General features: G+C 42.9%; 1 protein-coding gene across 1 annotated transcript in view; it reads left to right on the top strand.

Moving 5' to 3' along the window:
- ARFGEF2 (ARF guanine nucleotide exchange factor 2) overlaps positions 1-16,947 on the top strand; it is a 509,782-nt gene that overhangs the window by 310,790 nt on the left and 182,045 nt on the right. The window contains exons 24-28 of the mRNA XM_078651859.1: positions 10,274-10,314; positions 10,416-10,585; positions 13,833-13,984; positions 14,164-14,336; positions 15,666-15,826. Coding sequence (XP_078507985.1) covers positions 10,274-10,314; positions 10,416-10,585; positions 13,833-13,984; positions 14,164-14,336; positions 15,666-15,826 — 697 coding nt within the window. The remainder of the gene's footprint in view (positions 1-10,273; positions 10,315-10,415; positions 10,586-13,832; positions 13,985-14,163; positions 14,337-15,665; positions 15,827-16,947) is intronic.

The raw sequence follows: 16,947 nt of genomic DNA, 5'->3' as shown, positions 1-16,947 counted from the left end.
GTTAATCCTGAGTCCCGAAAATCGTTCAAACTGGACATATTCCCTGAGTAGCGGGGATAAATACACTGATGGTTCTCGGACATATAGCAGCATGTCATCCGCATATAGGGAGACGATCAGTGGGCGATGCCTAAATCGCAATGCAGCAGCCGAGTGCTTGTGGCGTAGCTTACATGCCAGCGGCTCTAGTGCCATGGAGAAAAGCATAGGCGAGAGGGGACAACCCAGCCGGGTGCCCTGCTTGATTGGAAATAAAGACACCTTCCCGTTACCACGCACCCGCGCAACCGGCCCGTTATACAGTACTCTAAGCCACTGCATGAAGAATGGGGGAATCCCATCCTTCTCAGCACAGTAAACATGTAGGACCAATGGACGGAGTCAAAAGCTTTTGCTGCGTCTAGTAGCACAGCCACCGCTTGAAATTCAGGTTCAAAGTAATGCAGTGTGGAAAACAAGGTACGCAGATTATGGGTCGTGGAGCGCTCCGTAACAAAACCTGTTTGATCCGGTAGGACCAACAGGGGTATCAAGGGCTGGAGTCTTGTGGCGATCATCTTCGCTATGATCTTCGTATCTATATTAATTATGGAAAGTGATCTGTACGACCCACATTGATTGGGAAGGCTTATCAGGCTTTAGCAAGATGACTAGCAGGGCCTCTCGGAGGGAGGGTGGCAGAATACCTGTCTCATAAGCCTCCGCGTAAACCGCCAATAGCCGAGGAGCTAAGGTTGCCTCATATGTGTATAGAATTCGCTCAGTAAGCCGTCTGGGCCAGACGCTTTGCAGGTCGGCAGGGACATTATGGCCTCCCTCACATTCTCCTCATCAAAGGGCTGCACTAGGTATTCCTGATGCCCATTGGACAGCCACCCAAACGCCACATCGTCAAGATAGTCACGTGTCTCCTCGGATGAGGGGGATTCCCTGGCTGCATACAGATTGGTGTAAAACTTCAAAACAATATCGCAGAGTTCCTCAGCAGAATGCCGGGGTTCACCACCACTATCGAGTAATTCAGTAACAGCCTGCTGACAACGTGGTTGTGCAAGTTTTTGGGCGCGCGAGCGACTAGGCTTCCCACCTTCTCCGTAATACCTAGCTATCTTACGCCGCAAGCAATGCAGCAGCTCCTGATCAACAGTTTCATTATGTTCTGTAACTAATTCACGTATTTCTGCCAGCTTGGTCACAGAAGGATCCAGGTCGAACGCACGTTCCAAATGCGAGATGTCCGCGGCCAGTTTCCTAATTCTACGTCTAATGTCCCTCAAAACCCCCGACTGAGCCCCGATACAAGCACCGCGGATGGTGACCTTGAAGGCCTCCCAAAGAACACCAGCGCTGTCCACTGAGCCCTCGTTCTCTATAAAGTAGTTCCTGATCGCCTCCGCTATGGTCTGCTTAAAGAAAGGGTCCTTAAGCTCCGAGGGTTGCAGCCTCCAAGCAAAAGATGGTAATTGGCACTCTGGAATCTTTATCTCAAGAAGAACCGGAGAATGGTCTGATAAAGAGCGGGCCGCATGCGACACATCCGTCGTCCACGTACAAGCCACTTCCGATACAAGCCAGAGGTCAATGCGGGACCAAGAGCCTTGCACCGCCGATCCAAACGTGCTTTCCCTGGCGTCAGGATGGCGCAGGCGCCATACATTGTGTAAATGACCCGCATCAATAAGTCCCAAAAGCATGTCCGTCGCCCGTTTAGGCCGAGCCTCGACGACACCATGTCTGTCCATTGTAGCATCTAGCCACAAGTTGAAGTCTTCACCCCACACAAGTGCCGCAGGCGGAAACAACGACACTCTATGCCACACATCCGAGTAAAAGGAAGGATCATCCATATTGGGCCCATAAACGTTCACCAAGAGCATGCTCTCACCACCCAATCGACCATGCACAATCGCTATCCTACCGCAGTCATCCGTCTCAGTCCTAATCACAGTAAAGGGGACTCCCTTTTTCACCAGGATCAACACTCCTCTAGCATAGGATGAAAATGAGGATGACACTTTCACACCCGCCCAGCGCGCACCTATTTTTTTAGCCGAGTCAGCGGTCAGGTGTGTTTACTGTAACAGGGCCACATGAACACCCATTCGATCCAGACTCTCAAATACCAGTCTAATTTTTTTTGGGCGAGTTGAGGCCGCGTATATTCCAAGTAAGAAACTTAAGGGCGTTACTCATTACAGAATAGGGACAAAGGCAGATACATGTGAATAGGTCTTGAATCATAGAATCGCATGTAGTGACTAGAACCGTATGAATTGGTCTCATGACTGGAAGGGGACCAAAAACAAATCCCCAACCCGCCCAACCCCCACCCCCCACCCACTTCAGCACCCCAACCATGCCAAAGCCATCCCAACACCCAATACATCCCCCACCCCACCCTAGCAAAACAGATTTGGGGGACTCCCATAATGTGGGGGCACTGAGACAGAACACTCCCGCAGGCAGAAGTCGACCGAGCTACACAGTAGGGGAGCTATGCATCACAAGTCAATAACAACTTAAGGAGTGTTCGTTGTACAAAATGTCACTTAAAGGAAATATGGTGACCTCAAACTCTTAGAACGAGGACCTGCAGGAGGAGCCAGCAAGGCCCACCACTAAACCTATAACAGCAGTCATAGCCAAAAAACCAATGGATTGCAACAGGAATCATCAGACTATTGTTCCATGTAGACGATAGTTTCACACTGGGTGCCCCTCACATGCAAACAGGAGAGAACATCAACGCCCTGCTGGTTATGCAATTATTACATCATATGCAACTATTACATCATATGCAGAAAGCAAGCAGAAGACACAAATATGGTATCTAAAACAGTAAAGCGGAGTATTCACTGATCTTCCTTTTCAAGTGCTGTCATGGAGTCACGTTTCCTACGTTTCAATGTTTTAGCATGCTCCATTGCCGCTTTCGGGATGAGAGGATCTTATTCTCTCCCACCGCACCAATGTGAAGTCGGGCTGGGTAGAGCATAGCATAGGGAACTCCCTAATTCCTCAGAAATTTCTTCACAGTGCTAAACTTCTGCCTGGCAGCCTGGACAGCAACAGTAAAATCAGGGAAGAAGGACAAATTGTTACCCTGATGCGTGATCGTGCCCTTCTCCCTAGTCAAACGCAAGACGGCATTACGGTCCCTGTAATTCAAAACTCTGGCTATAATAGGACGGGACGGCGCCGCCAGAGAGCGATGAGCTCGCTCCACAACGGACATACTGGACAATTGCTCCGCACCAAAAATGTCCGTGATGAGGTGCTCTACAAAGGACTCCATGTTGCCCACATTTGTAGATTCCGGAATCCCGGTAATACATATATTATTGCGCCGGGACCGCGCTTCTAAATCCTAACTTTTAGCTTATATAAGTGACAGCACTTTATCCATATTCAAAGTTTTGTCAAACTGTAGATAGCCCATCGTCCGCTGCCGAAACCCGTTGTTCCATCTCCCCCATGCGGGCATTTTGATTCTCCACTTGGGAAGACGTGGTCAAGCCTATGGTGTACCGCAGTCATCGCACCCTCTATAGACTGTAAAGTGCGTTGCATGGCTAACAATGTAGTTTCAAGCGTGGGGGGGCTGTCCGTATGTGCGTCAGCTTCGGAATCCGAGGCAGCTTTCTGTGGGGTCTTGGGAGGCCTACGGGACTCGAAAGTGAGACGTGAATGAGACTTATCTGTCCGCCCCATAATTATGGATGTAGGGTACTATGCGTATGTTGGTGCGGGGGGGAGCTTAGACCAGAGATCCCTGGCAGGCAGCGCACTAAATGGTCGAGTTTCCGGGGGGCCCAGGAGTAAAACAGTTCCAATGCACTAGTCTCAGCACACAGCGTCCCCCAATGAAATCACCTCCCACGAGGACACCCCACAGTCAGTCAGCAATCCAGCCCCACAGGCCTCGGGATGTCACAGAAGGCTTCCAAAGCAGCAGTATCCCACAACTGGCAATGCTACCCCAGACTACAATCCCTCTGAAATGCAGTACCCAGGGGACAATTGACTTGCAGGTAGGGGCATCCGTTATGCAGTAACACCATGAAGTCCACAGAGATATAAAACCTAGTAGTCATGGGCACTATGACTCTCCTCGCTCCGCATGTCAAAGGAGCCCAACAATGTCTATGTGGTAGGTAAACAATACAAGTAGGGGCCCCCTGAGACAGATGCAGGGCAGACCAGCAGGGGAAAAAGGACCAAAGACCAAAGGAGATGAGTCTGCCCTATATGTTTTAATTAAAGGCTCATATAGAGTCCAATCTTTGGACTCTATATGAGCCTTTAATTAAAACATATAGCCAGACTCATCTCCTTTGGTATGTGGTAGGTAAAGTCGCTATCTCAGCAACCCCACCGTTTCACCACTTGTGCATGGCCACAGCGGAACCAGCAACAGTATGCCCCGCAGGCTCCTCTCCCCGAATCGACGAGTGTGCTCTTCAATGGGGCCACACCAGACAATCAGGCCACAGTCTCCCAGGCAGGGAACCAGGGCGGCCGCGCGCCGCACAGCAGGCAATCAGGCTACAATCCCGGCGTTTCCAAATATGAGCCGCAGACCCAGCTCTTATCCCCCATATCTTAAACCCACCTCCCACCTCTCCCCCCCCCCCCCAGGCGCATACCCCGCAGGCCAGGCCAGGCCCCGCGCCGCCCGCAGCTCGCAGGGCGCAGCATGCACCGAGGCCCGATCCCGCCGCCACAGCCTGGGCCTCAGCCCTAACGCAGCCCCACTCACCGCTACCAGTGCCAACAGGCTCTGGACAGGCAGTCCGTTCCAGGGAGGGCGCGCCACCAGGGGCAAGTCTCTCCAGCGCCAGGGCCCACCACCGATGCTGCACAAAGATCGGCCGGGTGGCCAGGCCCAGCAGGCTGCGACGCAGTTTGTCTCCGCCGGGCTTCTCCTCCAGCACCAGGCGCACTCTGTGCAGCAGGGCAGAGCAGCACTCCCACAAGCGCAGAAGGTCAACGTGGGCAGCGAAGTACTCCGGCTCGAGGGGGGGGGTCTATATCTCCACATCGGCCGCCATTTGCATCGGCCCAGTGTCAGGACAGCATGACTTCCACCATGCAGATAGAAGAGGCAAACGAGATCTCCAGCACCACCAATTGATGCCACAGGTGAGCAGAAGGCAGCTCAGGTACTCAGCAGGTCCAGATAATGCGTGATGCAGCAGATTTTTGTCGGATCGTGGCTCGGTCAGGCAGAGCCTCACTTCAGTGCGGCCATCTTGCCGTGCTCCCTCTAGTGCCCCCCAAATTGTCATTTTTACTGCAGAAACATTAGTAGGCCTATTGGTGAGTACAGGGTTACACATTGACAACTGTCAACGCTGTGCTAACGTTTGAATGGAACTACTAAAGTTGATTCTTCAAGGTATCAAAAAAGTTGTTGCATTAAACCCGACTTCTTGCCCAAAATCGAATTTTATGTAAATCTTTAAGAACTGCAACTTTTATAACATTGCAACTCTGTTGCCCTAGCCTTCCTGCGGTCACTTGCAGATGTTTGCCAGAGGAACACCTTTTACCCTCCTGGGGAGAAGTGTGAACGACTCCCAGGAGTACGAACATTGGAGGCCTGCCATTGGAGGATTTGTCAACTCTCCTTGGCAGGACGCCACATCGGCTTCAGAGGTGAAGCGGCCTTTAATGGACCAATGGTGAACACACACAAGAAGGACTGTTTTGTTGAGGTGTGTGGGTTGGCATCTGGGACACAGAGGGGTGGCCAGTTGCCAAACCGTTGTTTCCATGAGCATGTAGCCTCCGTTATTCCCTTGTGCACTCTTAGGATTGAAACTGCCCTAGTTTCCATCCTTCACTGTCTGAGATTGTAGACATACAAGAGCCATTTGGATGTCTGTCTGCCTCCTTACTCATGGTATCCCTTGGCATCTTGGTGTCAAGATTGTCTGAGCTGGGTATTCAATGTCCAGCTCTTCAGGGGTGTCGGCCCTATTTAGAGGATAGAAGTTAGGCTGTTATTCCTCCTTTCCACCCTGAGTTCAAGGTACTGCATTAATGTGTTCCTTAGGATACATATCAGCCTGTTGGCTCAGTTTCTAAGATATTATTGTGTAAATATATGGATTATGCGGACAACACTCAATTGTTTATTTACAATGACAACTCAGTGTCCTGCCCCCTTGCTGTTTATCATGATTGTATGTCTGTCAGATTATGGCAGGTTGGCGGAGTTTACCAGCCATTACCCTTCAGGAACGGATCCAGCAGGGGCGATGATAGCTTCCCAACTCCACCCTGCGCAACAATACAGAGTATTACTAGCCACTGCCCTGCAAGGATGCACACAGGGGAGAAGGGAAAGGGATAAAATAACAAAAAAGCCGGAGTCCTCCACCTCTAGTCTTCCTATATCTTCTCTCTCGAGTATGAGAAATCATTCTTTCTCACCGAGCTGTATACAATTTGTGGAACCCTGTAGGTGAAAAGGAAACAACAACGAGGAAATACCATAGACACTGACCTTACTGTCACACAAACAATGTACTCCATGCGCCTATACCCCTGTTGTACTCACAGGCGTTCCACACCGGGTAGGGTTGTAGTGTAAAACTACATCAACATTGTACTCATTCAAAGTTCATTAGAAGAATGCTCGCACCAGTGTACCTCGCCACAGGCCGACAAATGCAAGTTAGTGTCAACAAGTTGAGAAAGCAAACAAGGCTAGTACCTTACTGTCCTGGTAAACAAGAAGACTCCTTGAAGAAATGCCACTCCGATAATACTTATTTTTTATTTTTTTTAAAGGAATGCAGGCATCACTGGGTGCACTTCTGGTGTTTTCAGACTCCTTGATATATTATGAATGCCAAGCACTCCACAGAGATAAAGGTGCCTACAGTAATTTGGGTTTCCTTAGGGACTGATCCGTTGGCCCAGATAGCACATGTTTGGTCCTGAACGATTTGTATAAAAACTCTGTGCCGGTCTCAAGAATGTTGCTGGAGTAATCATTCTGCCCTGAACACATCGTAACAAATGCTCCCTGCCGAGCTGAAGGGCAGATACGGTGAGGAGCGTTTGGGACTGTGTGCCGGTCACAGGAATACTGCTGAATGAAGCATTCAATTGTGAACTCGTAGTGATTAGTCCTCCTTTTCGTGCTGGCAGCCGAATGCAGCGAAGAGCGTTCGTTCCTGAACGCACTGCTTGGTAAATACCCAGAATGAAGAGCCAGACTCCTTGCGGCTATGGATTAAGATTGACAAGCCCTAGCCCGCTCAATGGGAGGGGTTTATATACTCTATTTCCTCTTTTCCGGGTACTGTAGAAACCGACTACCCCAATGTCTTCTGGGTAGTGTAGTTCTACCATGATGCTCTATGCTCCTTCTTCACTCACAACTAAGCCAAACACCCCCAAAAGATTTAAGCATATGTCTAGTGTTACTTATGTGTGCTCTTTCCCTCCTCAAGGCTCAGTCTGCTACGGATGACTATGACAATATTAGCGATGACTTCTTGACTGGCTTACAACTCATTGAAATATAATGCGGACAAGACGAAAAGCTTGTTTTGCATTAATACCCGCCTTTCCCATCCCATTCATTTAAATTTTTGACCTGCCTCTTTGGACTCTATTAGTCTGGCTGAGGAAGTTTGCAACTTGGTTTTTCGCTTGGAAAATACTCTTTCCCTCCCTGGACAGGGTAATCATTTATGTGCCACCTGTTCCCTCTTCTGTGTTTAATTTTTAAAATATTGCCACTGCTTCTGTGTGTCCTCAGGTGGTTCAGTTGACTTACTCTTATTCGTCTGGACTATTTTAACTCTCAGTTCTTCTTCTGAACTTTTAATAATCTACAATACATTCCGAGTGCCACTGCTGGGCTGGCTCTAAGATGCCTTGGCTAACTCTAGTTTGGCAGTTTTAGATTTCCTACATCGGCAGCCATTGCTGAAAAGCATCCACTTTAATCCTCTGTGTTATGTACATGTGTCTTTTTATGGGAAGGACTTTGCTATCTACAGCAAATGTTTGTACACTATGCTCTGTACTCATAGGTTGTGCTTTTCTGATACTTACCTGGCATCTCAAACTTTAAGGTCTAGCAACTGGAGGTGGACCTTTCTCAGTGAGAGCTGCTCGTCTTTAGAATTGTCTTTCCCTTTATTTACATAAACTGCAAGTCCTGTTTTTGTTTAGGAAAGTCTAAAAACCTGGCTATATGGCCAGTAACTCTAGTTATCATGTTCTATTGACTTTGTGCAGTGATTCAGCTGTAGGGTACCTTTTGCTATACAAGTTTTCTTAGAATAGTATATATAGAATATTGCATGATTGTTATTGGACCCCTAGGACATTTCATGTCAAATTATTGCCACATAAGAATTGTTAGAGGTCTAATGATGACTTAAGCAACATAAATAATGTCACAAGGGACTGTGTATATAAAGCCTTTCTGGAGGAAAGTCTGGGTCAAAGTGGAGGGGGGAGGGGAGAGAGTTAAATGAGATTGAAACAGAGTAGTCCCAAACCGCATTTGGCAATCTTATTTGACACTCCAGACCTCATAGGATTTTTATACACAAACACAGATAGCTAGCCATATCTTTAGTAAACTGCCCACTTATGTATTTTGAGGCACCGGCACCAATGTACCATACTGACATAACATGAATGGCTCATGGAGCTACAGTGTGTAGCACAATTTGAGCAGGTGTGTAAAATACATGAATGTACACTACAAGATCTGCAATGTTTTTTTGGCATATAGGAATCTAAACCACTTGGGTAACCATCAACTGTAGGTCTCATATTGAATGCATCTACTTGGTGGTGTTTCATATTGAATGCACTTGTTAGTTTTAGGAAAAATGCTGGATGATAGAACAATAATGAGAGAAGTTCTTAAGTCTCTTTATTACCCTTCCTCCTCTCAATTCCTATTACCCTCGTATTTTCGATTTTGGGATATCATTTGTAGAATGTGCATCAGTGATGTTGACATATAATATTTGAGATGACTGAACAAGCCTGGTTACATTCTTATTGCCAGCTGTGTGTATATGTGTATTATAGATACTATGGTCCACTAAATATAATATAAAAAAGTTGCAGGAAAACATAATGTGTGTGCCAGGCACCATAAGCCATTGAAACATAATCTGTTTGGCTAAGATGCAATATTTAATTTAGAGGAAAGAATTTTGTAACATTAATTTCAGAAAAGTGTTGAATGATGATTATTTTGAATATAATCTCATTTATTTTATTACATTGTATTATTTCAAATACATGAGTGAAATGGTAGCAAGACTGAGCTAACCTTGCTTGTCTGTGATGCCAAATAAACCTTGGGGATAATACTCCACCACTGTCATTTCATCAGTAGTGTGCAACCCATGACAAGGTGAAAAACTATGTCCTGATGGGAGGAGGAAGTGTGATGTAAGATGATCATTCGCGGTTCCCCTACCTGGCCCAGGTGCCTAAAGGCCCTGACCAGATGGGTGAACCTAGGGGAAGATAGCACTTGCCTTGGTTACTTAGCAGCAGTGGAAAATCAACTTTTTTCAGCATAGATTAGATCTATATTTGAAATCCATTAATATTGATGGGAGCCATACAGAATAAGGAATTAAATGACTCCATGTTCACAGGTTTGTCTGTTGTGCCTTCTAATATCTGTATATCTATCTACAATTACACTTTAGAGAGATTGAAAGGGATAGAGGAGTCAATCCTTTGCTGAAAATCATGCTGAATGCATGTAGACTTCTAAAACTCTACTGAAAGATTTTAATGTAAAAATAAATCGTAGATAATGAATAATGCACATATTCCAGGTCATGCTATTCCAGTGTGATGAACAGGAACTTAGTGAATGCAAATGATTATGCATATGGGTGCACAGCTTTGTGTTCTAAATCTAGTTTTTTAAATTGATAAATCAGATTTATGATTCATTGACAAAGAAATGGGATTTTAAAAGTGCTCATATAGCCATCTAATTGCACACCACAGGCTTTGGTAGCCAGTCATTATATCTGAACTGGAACAATTTTGAGATTTATAATCCTTTTATAGCCTCTCGATCCACCCTCCTAGTCTATTGTCTACCCGTTGTAAAGTGTCTGGAATTGAGTATGCATGAACTGGAGCTAGGGGACCTTACCTATATTCTGTGTAGTATTTGAAATTTGATTTTCATTACCATTTAGTGCTTCTTTAAACATCTATGTCCAGTTACTCATTGAATGTTAAATGTTTATCTTCACAGAATATTCACTGGGTCTACAAGACTTGATGGAAATGCAATAGGTACGTGTTTTTATCCAGCTGGAAATACTTTTCCTTACTAAGTTAATTTAACATTTTGTACAATTTGTTTGATGATCTTTCTAATTTTGCTTATTCTTTAGTGGATTTTGTGCGGTGGTTGTGTGCGGTCTCAATGGATGAACTAGCCTCTCCACATCATCCTCGCATGTTTAGTTTACAGAAGATAGTGGAGATATCGTACTACAACATGAATCGTATTCGGTTGCAGTGGTCAAGGATATGGCAAGTTATTGGCGATCACTTCAATAAGGTACTTAAAAACAGAAAAATTTCAGTTCTTTTATGAGGTTTTACTTGTTGGTTTTTCATCATACTTTGCTTACTTGTTATTTATCATTAATGATGAAATCGGCTTTTCCTAGCATTACTGACTCAAAAGTTAATTTAAGTGTTCTACTGTTTTTGACCATGGAAAGCAACAGAGCCACCATGATTACTGTTGGGTTAATAGTATTTAATTTGTTAGAGGACAGGTAGAGAATGGAGAACGTGCTCTAGAAATATATTCTTCTCCAAAAGAGATATTCATAACATTTTAGAAGAATTGTCTAATTGAGTTTCACAGTACACTGCACATCTAGAGTACTCTCAGAGTTTACCTTTACTGCAAACTGAAAATGCATGCAAGGATATAACTAGTGTTAGGAATACACAAAGATCATCAAGAAAACGTGCAAAAAGGTAAAAGTAAAGCAAGTGCTTTGTGCACCAAGGTAGCCTCTTCTTTGAATGTTACACTAAAGATCACACAGCGTTTCAGTAACTTGTGAAGCCTTGTTTTTTAAATGAAAATAACTTGAGTGGCTTGTTCTCTAATATAGAGAGATGTCTCTGCACCAGTATGTTACATGTCAATAATTGAATCTTAAAACAAAAAACAGCTGCTGACTGTGTCACGCCTAAAACTAGTTCAGGCTTTTTATACTGTGTGGCTTTGCATTCTGAAAAAATGTTGTTTAACCTTTCCCGATCTATGTTCCAGCATGCCAAGTGTTAATGGCTGAAATGGGTGTCAAACATAACACGTGGTCCCTTAGTAAGACCCCTACCATAAATCATGACAAGTATGTCTGCAAAACACAATGCCTGCCTTCTTCTACATGTAACCACATTTATTGTGATATAATGAAGATCCACTGAACTAGAGTTATAGAACTGTTTATTCCCAGCAAAGCATAATCCAAAACAACATCAAAGGTTGGATAAAGAAATTCAAAATGAGCTCAACGTCCGACAAATCACAGTTATCAGAGCAAAGAGTTTATGAATGGCCTTTGCCTCTAATCTTTCTCTGAGTGCAATCATCTCCACTATCGTAACTAAATGTGTGTTTTATTCTACAGCTTTTGAGGAGACCTTTTCCATTCCTGAACAAAGATGTGTAAAGCGGTAGTTGCCATTATTAGATCTCAGCTAGAGTTGTTATCTCCCTTTACCTAGTCAACTTAAGACTTCAGACTGGTAAAAGCAATGCCACACACTTGATATTGAGTGCCTCCACACTTACCTCCTACTCACCTCCTTTTCCAACTATATTGACTCCCTGTAAATTGACATATTCAATTCAGACACTGCATTATACATCTTTTGCATGCTGTAGATTTGAGACTTGTGTACTAGCTCTGTAAACTGGTGTACAATTTGTACGTTTAACAGGGTCAGGCAAGGCACCTCTAGCTTTCACCTTCAAAATTGCTCACTCTTGCATTAAATTCTTTGATGTGATCAATTTTACCCTCATAAGAAATCTTTTTAAATTGAGCATGTGAATTGTGTTGATCAATACATCCCCTGTGCTATCTGACATGAGGTCTTCATCGGAGGGCAAGAAGTTCAGTTTTGAACAAATTAATATTCTTGTGATGGCTGGTACATGGCAAAACAGGCCTTAACAGGACATGCCAATTTTGAAAGCTGGCTTTGGAAGACATTTCTCATATTCTAACATTATGCGCTGGTTTCAAAGAGTTGAAGATAGGGTTATCAGCAAAACATGGAGTAGAATACAAGAGTCCGTACAATTGCGCATCTGAGGGAGCACTAATAACATTTTCTTTAGATAGACATTCAAGATTATTCAGTGATGCACTGCCACTCTTGAATTAATGCACAATTAAAAAAAGCCTTGTTTTCTGATATGTATACATTTTCATATTTCTCAATGATGCACATTTTTAACTAATTTGTCTGTTTGGGTGATGTACACCTGTTTGTCTTGCCTAGGGTGAGTAGTTTTGTTAAATATGGGCTTTGCTCATTCACACTTTAGTGTATTATCTTTGGTGATTGAATGGGTTTATTGTGTTTTTATTTTTTTTCAAATAGCTTCTTAGGACGTTTATGTCTTGAATATCTTAAAAATTATTATAAGAGACATTTATAGAGGTTATTAGTAATTCATTTTGTATTTTGTTTCAATAAGTGTTAAAAGTGGTTAGTGTTATTGCATTTATAATTAGTTTGTAAATTTACTAAAATGAGAATAGATCACTTTGTAGAATATAAGTTCTCCCAAGTGCACTCCCAAGTGCAGTGGGGTATATCATCATATTGAATGTATGCAAGTTCCATTGCATATCTGGTAGGCACAGTCTGTCTGAGTTACAAAACATGAGTACGGGAATGCAAGGTGTAGGTGTTCTAGATGGGCACCCATATCGGTCTTTTGAATGCTTTGCCTGCACCCGTGCCTCATCTTTTCTACCACCGATAGGCTATTGCCTTGCTGCCACCAATACCCCAATATCATCTCTTAATAAAGAGGCTCTCAGCCAATGAGGGTAGAATGGAGCATCTTTGGCAGAAATGACCATGACATTGCAAGCATACCAATGACCCTGTTACGCTTTACCTGTACCTGGCAGAGAACTACAGACTCTGGAAAATCTTAGGTATTCTATGGATTTTCCAGGTACCTGAGAATGCAAAGCACCTGTGGTTTGCAAGCTTTCACTAATGAAAGGGGATTCACAGGAGAAATATTCATGGCGTTATAACATGCATTCGTTATAACCACATGGAAGGTAATCCTAGGGATTACTGAGCTGTCATACCCTCCCTGTGGTATAGAGAATCTGTGAGGCATCCTTGAAGCATGGGTATGGAAAAACTGGGAACTGCCACCAGCTCACCGCTTACAAAATTCACCACTTTCAGTTATCCCTACTAGGCGATATTAAAATCATGTGCGGAGTACTAGAATTTGATTCCTACTTGGTAGATGTCTGCTGAGATGCTGGTGGGCGGAGAGTCTTTGACTGTCATCTGATTAGCAACCACCACCACCGCCACTTCCATCTAGTAATTGGCGGCTAGGATGTGGAACCTTAACACTCCTCTGAATAAGTTAAAATTAGAGGCCCTAGATTGTTTGCAAAGTCTTGTTCAGCAGGGCAATGTATATTTTTCAGTACATGTTTAGGTTATTAGAAATGAAGAACTTCTCATGTACAATTTCATTAATACTTTCAGTAACTTGTACCTTTTGACTCTCCTAGGTTGGGTGTAACCCAAACGAAGATGTGGCCATTTTTGCTGTTGATTCACTAAGACAGCTATCGATGAAGTTCCTTGAGAAGGGAGAATTGGCCAACTTTCGCTTCCAGAAGGATTTTTTACGGCCTTTTGAACATATTATGAAGAAAAACAGGTACGGATGTGCTATTCCTGGAAAAAACTCTGTAACAGTTTGATATTTTGATGTCTTAATTTAATACATAAAGTTTAGTTAAGCTTGAAGTTAGCTATTTGTATGTCTTAAAAATAAAAACATAAAGGACAAAGTGGTAAATGTGGAGTAACATGGGTGTGATTTTCATTTTATTTAAGATCCCCAGTTATTCGCGACATGGTGATACGCTGTATTGCTCAGATGGTGAACTCTCAAGCAGGAAATATTCGCTCAGGCTGGAAAAATATATTTGCGGTCTTTCATCAAGCAGCTTCAGACCACGATGGAAATATTGTAGAATTAAGTTTCCAAACAGCAGGCCATATCATTAGTAAGTAACCATCGTCCTATTTTATTTCACATTTCGGATATAACCAAGGTATAAAACAAATTAACAACAGTGCACTGTCATATGTGGCTGATTCAGGGACTTGGTTTGGCAGCTTGCTTTTTTATCATTCTAAAGTGTCCATTAAGTCGGGTCAGTTGCAATTGAGGGGAAACTAATTTGTAACCTGTTGATGGATATGTCAAAATACACTAGAAAGTTAGAATGTTCATGCACTGAACCATATTTATTCTCAGTATGATGAAGTAACACAAACTGCTATTGAGATTAGAAGACTTAACAAAATAATTTGCTTCGTTAGGAGTACAGCTTTTACACTGTGGTTGAGAGAGGTGATCGAACAAAATGATGTATGATAAAGTTAGTAAATTTTCATATACTTTAGGCAGTTGGCACATTCTGCTAATAAATTGGTTAGGCATATATGAGTGAACTAATTTAACTAATGGGAATCTGTTTTCTTGGGGTTTGTTCCTGAGTTGACTGGTACCATATTAAGAGAGCTCAAAGAAATGTTACGGCTGATCTTGTATTTGTCTAAATTACATGTATGCATAAATCATGCCTAAACCACACCACCATTGGTCTCAGCTTGACATTCATGCAATTCTTTAAATTTAAAGAGATTCTCTCAAATAGGCCTTCAGGAAATATGTTTTAAGAATCTGCACCTCGCACTTACTTCATGGCCTCAAACTGCGACGATGAACCAGAAATACAATTTTGGAAGTGGGGAAGATGACGAGCTGAGGTCTAAACAGCACTGTAATAAGACCGTTGAGATTAGATTGCCTTAGAGTGATGACGTTGGGAACATCTTTTAATTTGACACCTTATTACTAGGATGAATTGACCACAAGTATCAACCTACATCAGTTAATCTATAATTTCCATCTGTTTGTGGGGTTCATTTTATCCTATGATTGAAATTACATTAATATTTTTTTCATTCAGATATTTTACTGCTTAGATAATAAAGCGGTTACCAAGGAGTTAATATTTACTCTTGATTCACAACACAGTGTAATAGTCTTTGAACATAATCATTACATTATTTCCTCTAAAAAGAAACTGTAAACACACGCACTGCACGTGAAACCTAAAGAATGTACGTTATGTAGCACAGGCACAGTAAGAGAACCAATCGAGATTTATTGGTACATGGCCATCATACTGTTTTCTATTACAGTTTCAGGATTCAAAGTTGTTATGATTTAGGGGGCAACAAAATGTCAATGTTTTCTTTTCTAAACACAGTTTAAATTATGTTAATTTTTTTACGTGAATGATGCATTTGATTCTCTATTGCAGCAAACATTTTTCAGCAGCATTTCCCTGCAGCAATAGACTCCTTCCAGGATGCAGTAAAATGCTTGTCCGAATTTGCCTGCAACGCTGCATTTCCTGATACAAGCATGGAAGCAATCCGGCTTATTCGATACTGTGCTAAATATGTTTCGGAAAGGCCACAGGTATCTATTGACACTTTATTTTGCTTTCTAGTTAGATTTACAGAATCATTTCTCAGAAAAGTGCACAATATTTTGAGATTCAAGCATTTAAATTAGAAAGTCTGTAACTATTGGAAAGATGTATGTAACCTTCATTGTGAGACTCTGGAGTTACTCTAGATGAAAAGTTTGAAACTGATTTTTTTAAAATCAAAGCACCTATCCTGTTCCTTTCTAATTATGATCGAGATTCTTGGCCTAATTTACAAAGCGGTCTAATGTCCTGTGATTCCTAGAGGTGTACCTTTGCACATTGCTGAGATTTCAGACTGGTAACTTTATTCGCAAAAAATGAGGCTGTGCCTATAAGCTACTTTTTGAAGTTTCTATACATTCATTCAAAAAACTTTATTCGAGGTTTGAACTCATAAAAGCATGGACATGCATTTAAAATACAATATTAAAAATGTTACCTTGTAAAATACAGTTTTTAAGTAAAATTTTTACAAACATAAACGGTTGATCAAGGAAAGGGGCACAATAAAACTTTTATACACAATTGCACAAATGCCAAATTGAATGCCACAACATGTATGCTCTAAAGAAGGAGGGCCCTCTGTCTTATAGACCATGCCCACCCCAGGTACTTGGCTGTTGCTAAAACTATAGGCAAATGGGTTGAAGTGCAGAGAATTCGTAGGGCCTCCATACCCCTGTATGTCCCTAAATTTTTGCAAACAGGGACTAACCAGACTTTTCTCGGGGTAGCATAGGCTTTACAAGAAAATAGGAAGTGGCCTATATTTTCATTTGATGCACCACAAGCTGGACAACATAAGGTGGAGGAATTCCTCCACCTGCCTGTCAGCGATCTCAACGGAAGAGCACCCGATCTTAACTGGAAAACAAGCTTCCTATCCCCAGGGTTAGTTATGCTATCCCAGTAAGATTCTAGTACTGGATACAGCTTAACTACCACAAAGCGCCACGTCATGGAATCGGATTTGGTTTTGTTCCAGACTCTTTCAGCAACCCTATCCCAATATAGGTCTTTGATTGCTCTTTTACTTGGGAAGGGTGCCCCAGTAGGGTTATCCCATAGATTCGAAAGACCGAGGTCGCCCAAAGCAGACCTAAGATTT

This window comes from Lissotriton helveticus, chromosome 7 (genome assembly GCF_964261635.1).
Source record: "Lissotriton helveticus chromosome 7, aLisHel1.1, whole genome shotgun sequence".
Classification (NCBI taxonomy): domain Eukaryota; kingdom Metazoa; phylum Chordata; class Amphibia; order Caudata; family Salamandridae; genus Lissotriton; species Lissotriton helveticus.
Note: the sequence above shows the minus strand (reverse complement) of the source record. Positions and strands in the feature narration are given on the sequence as shown.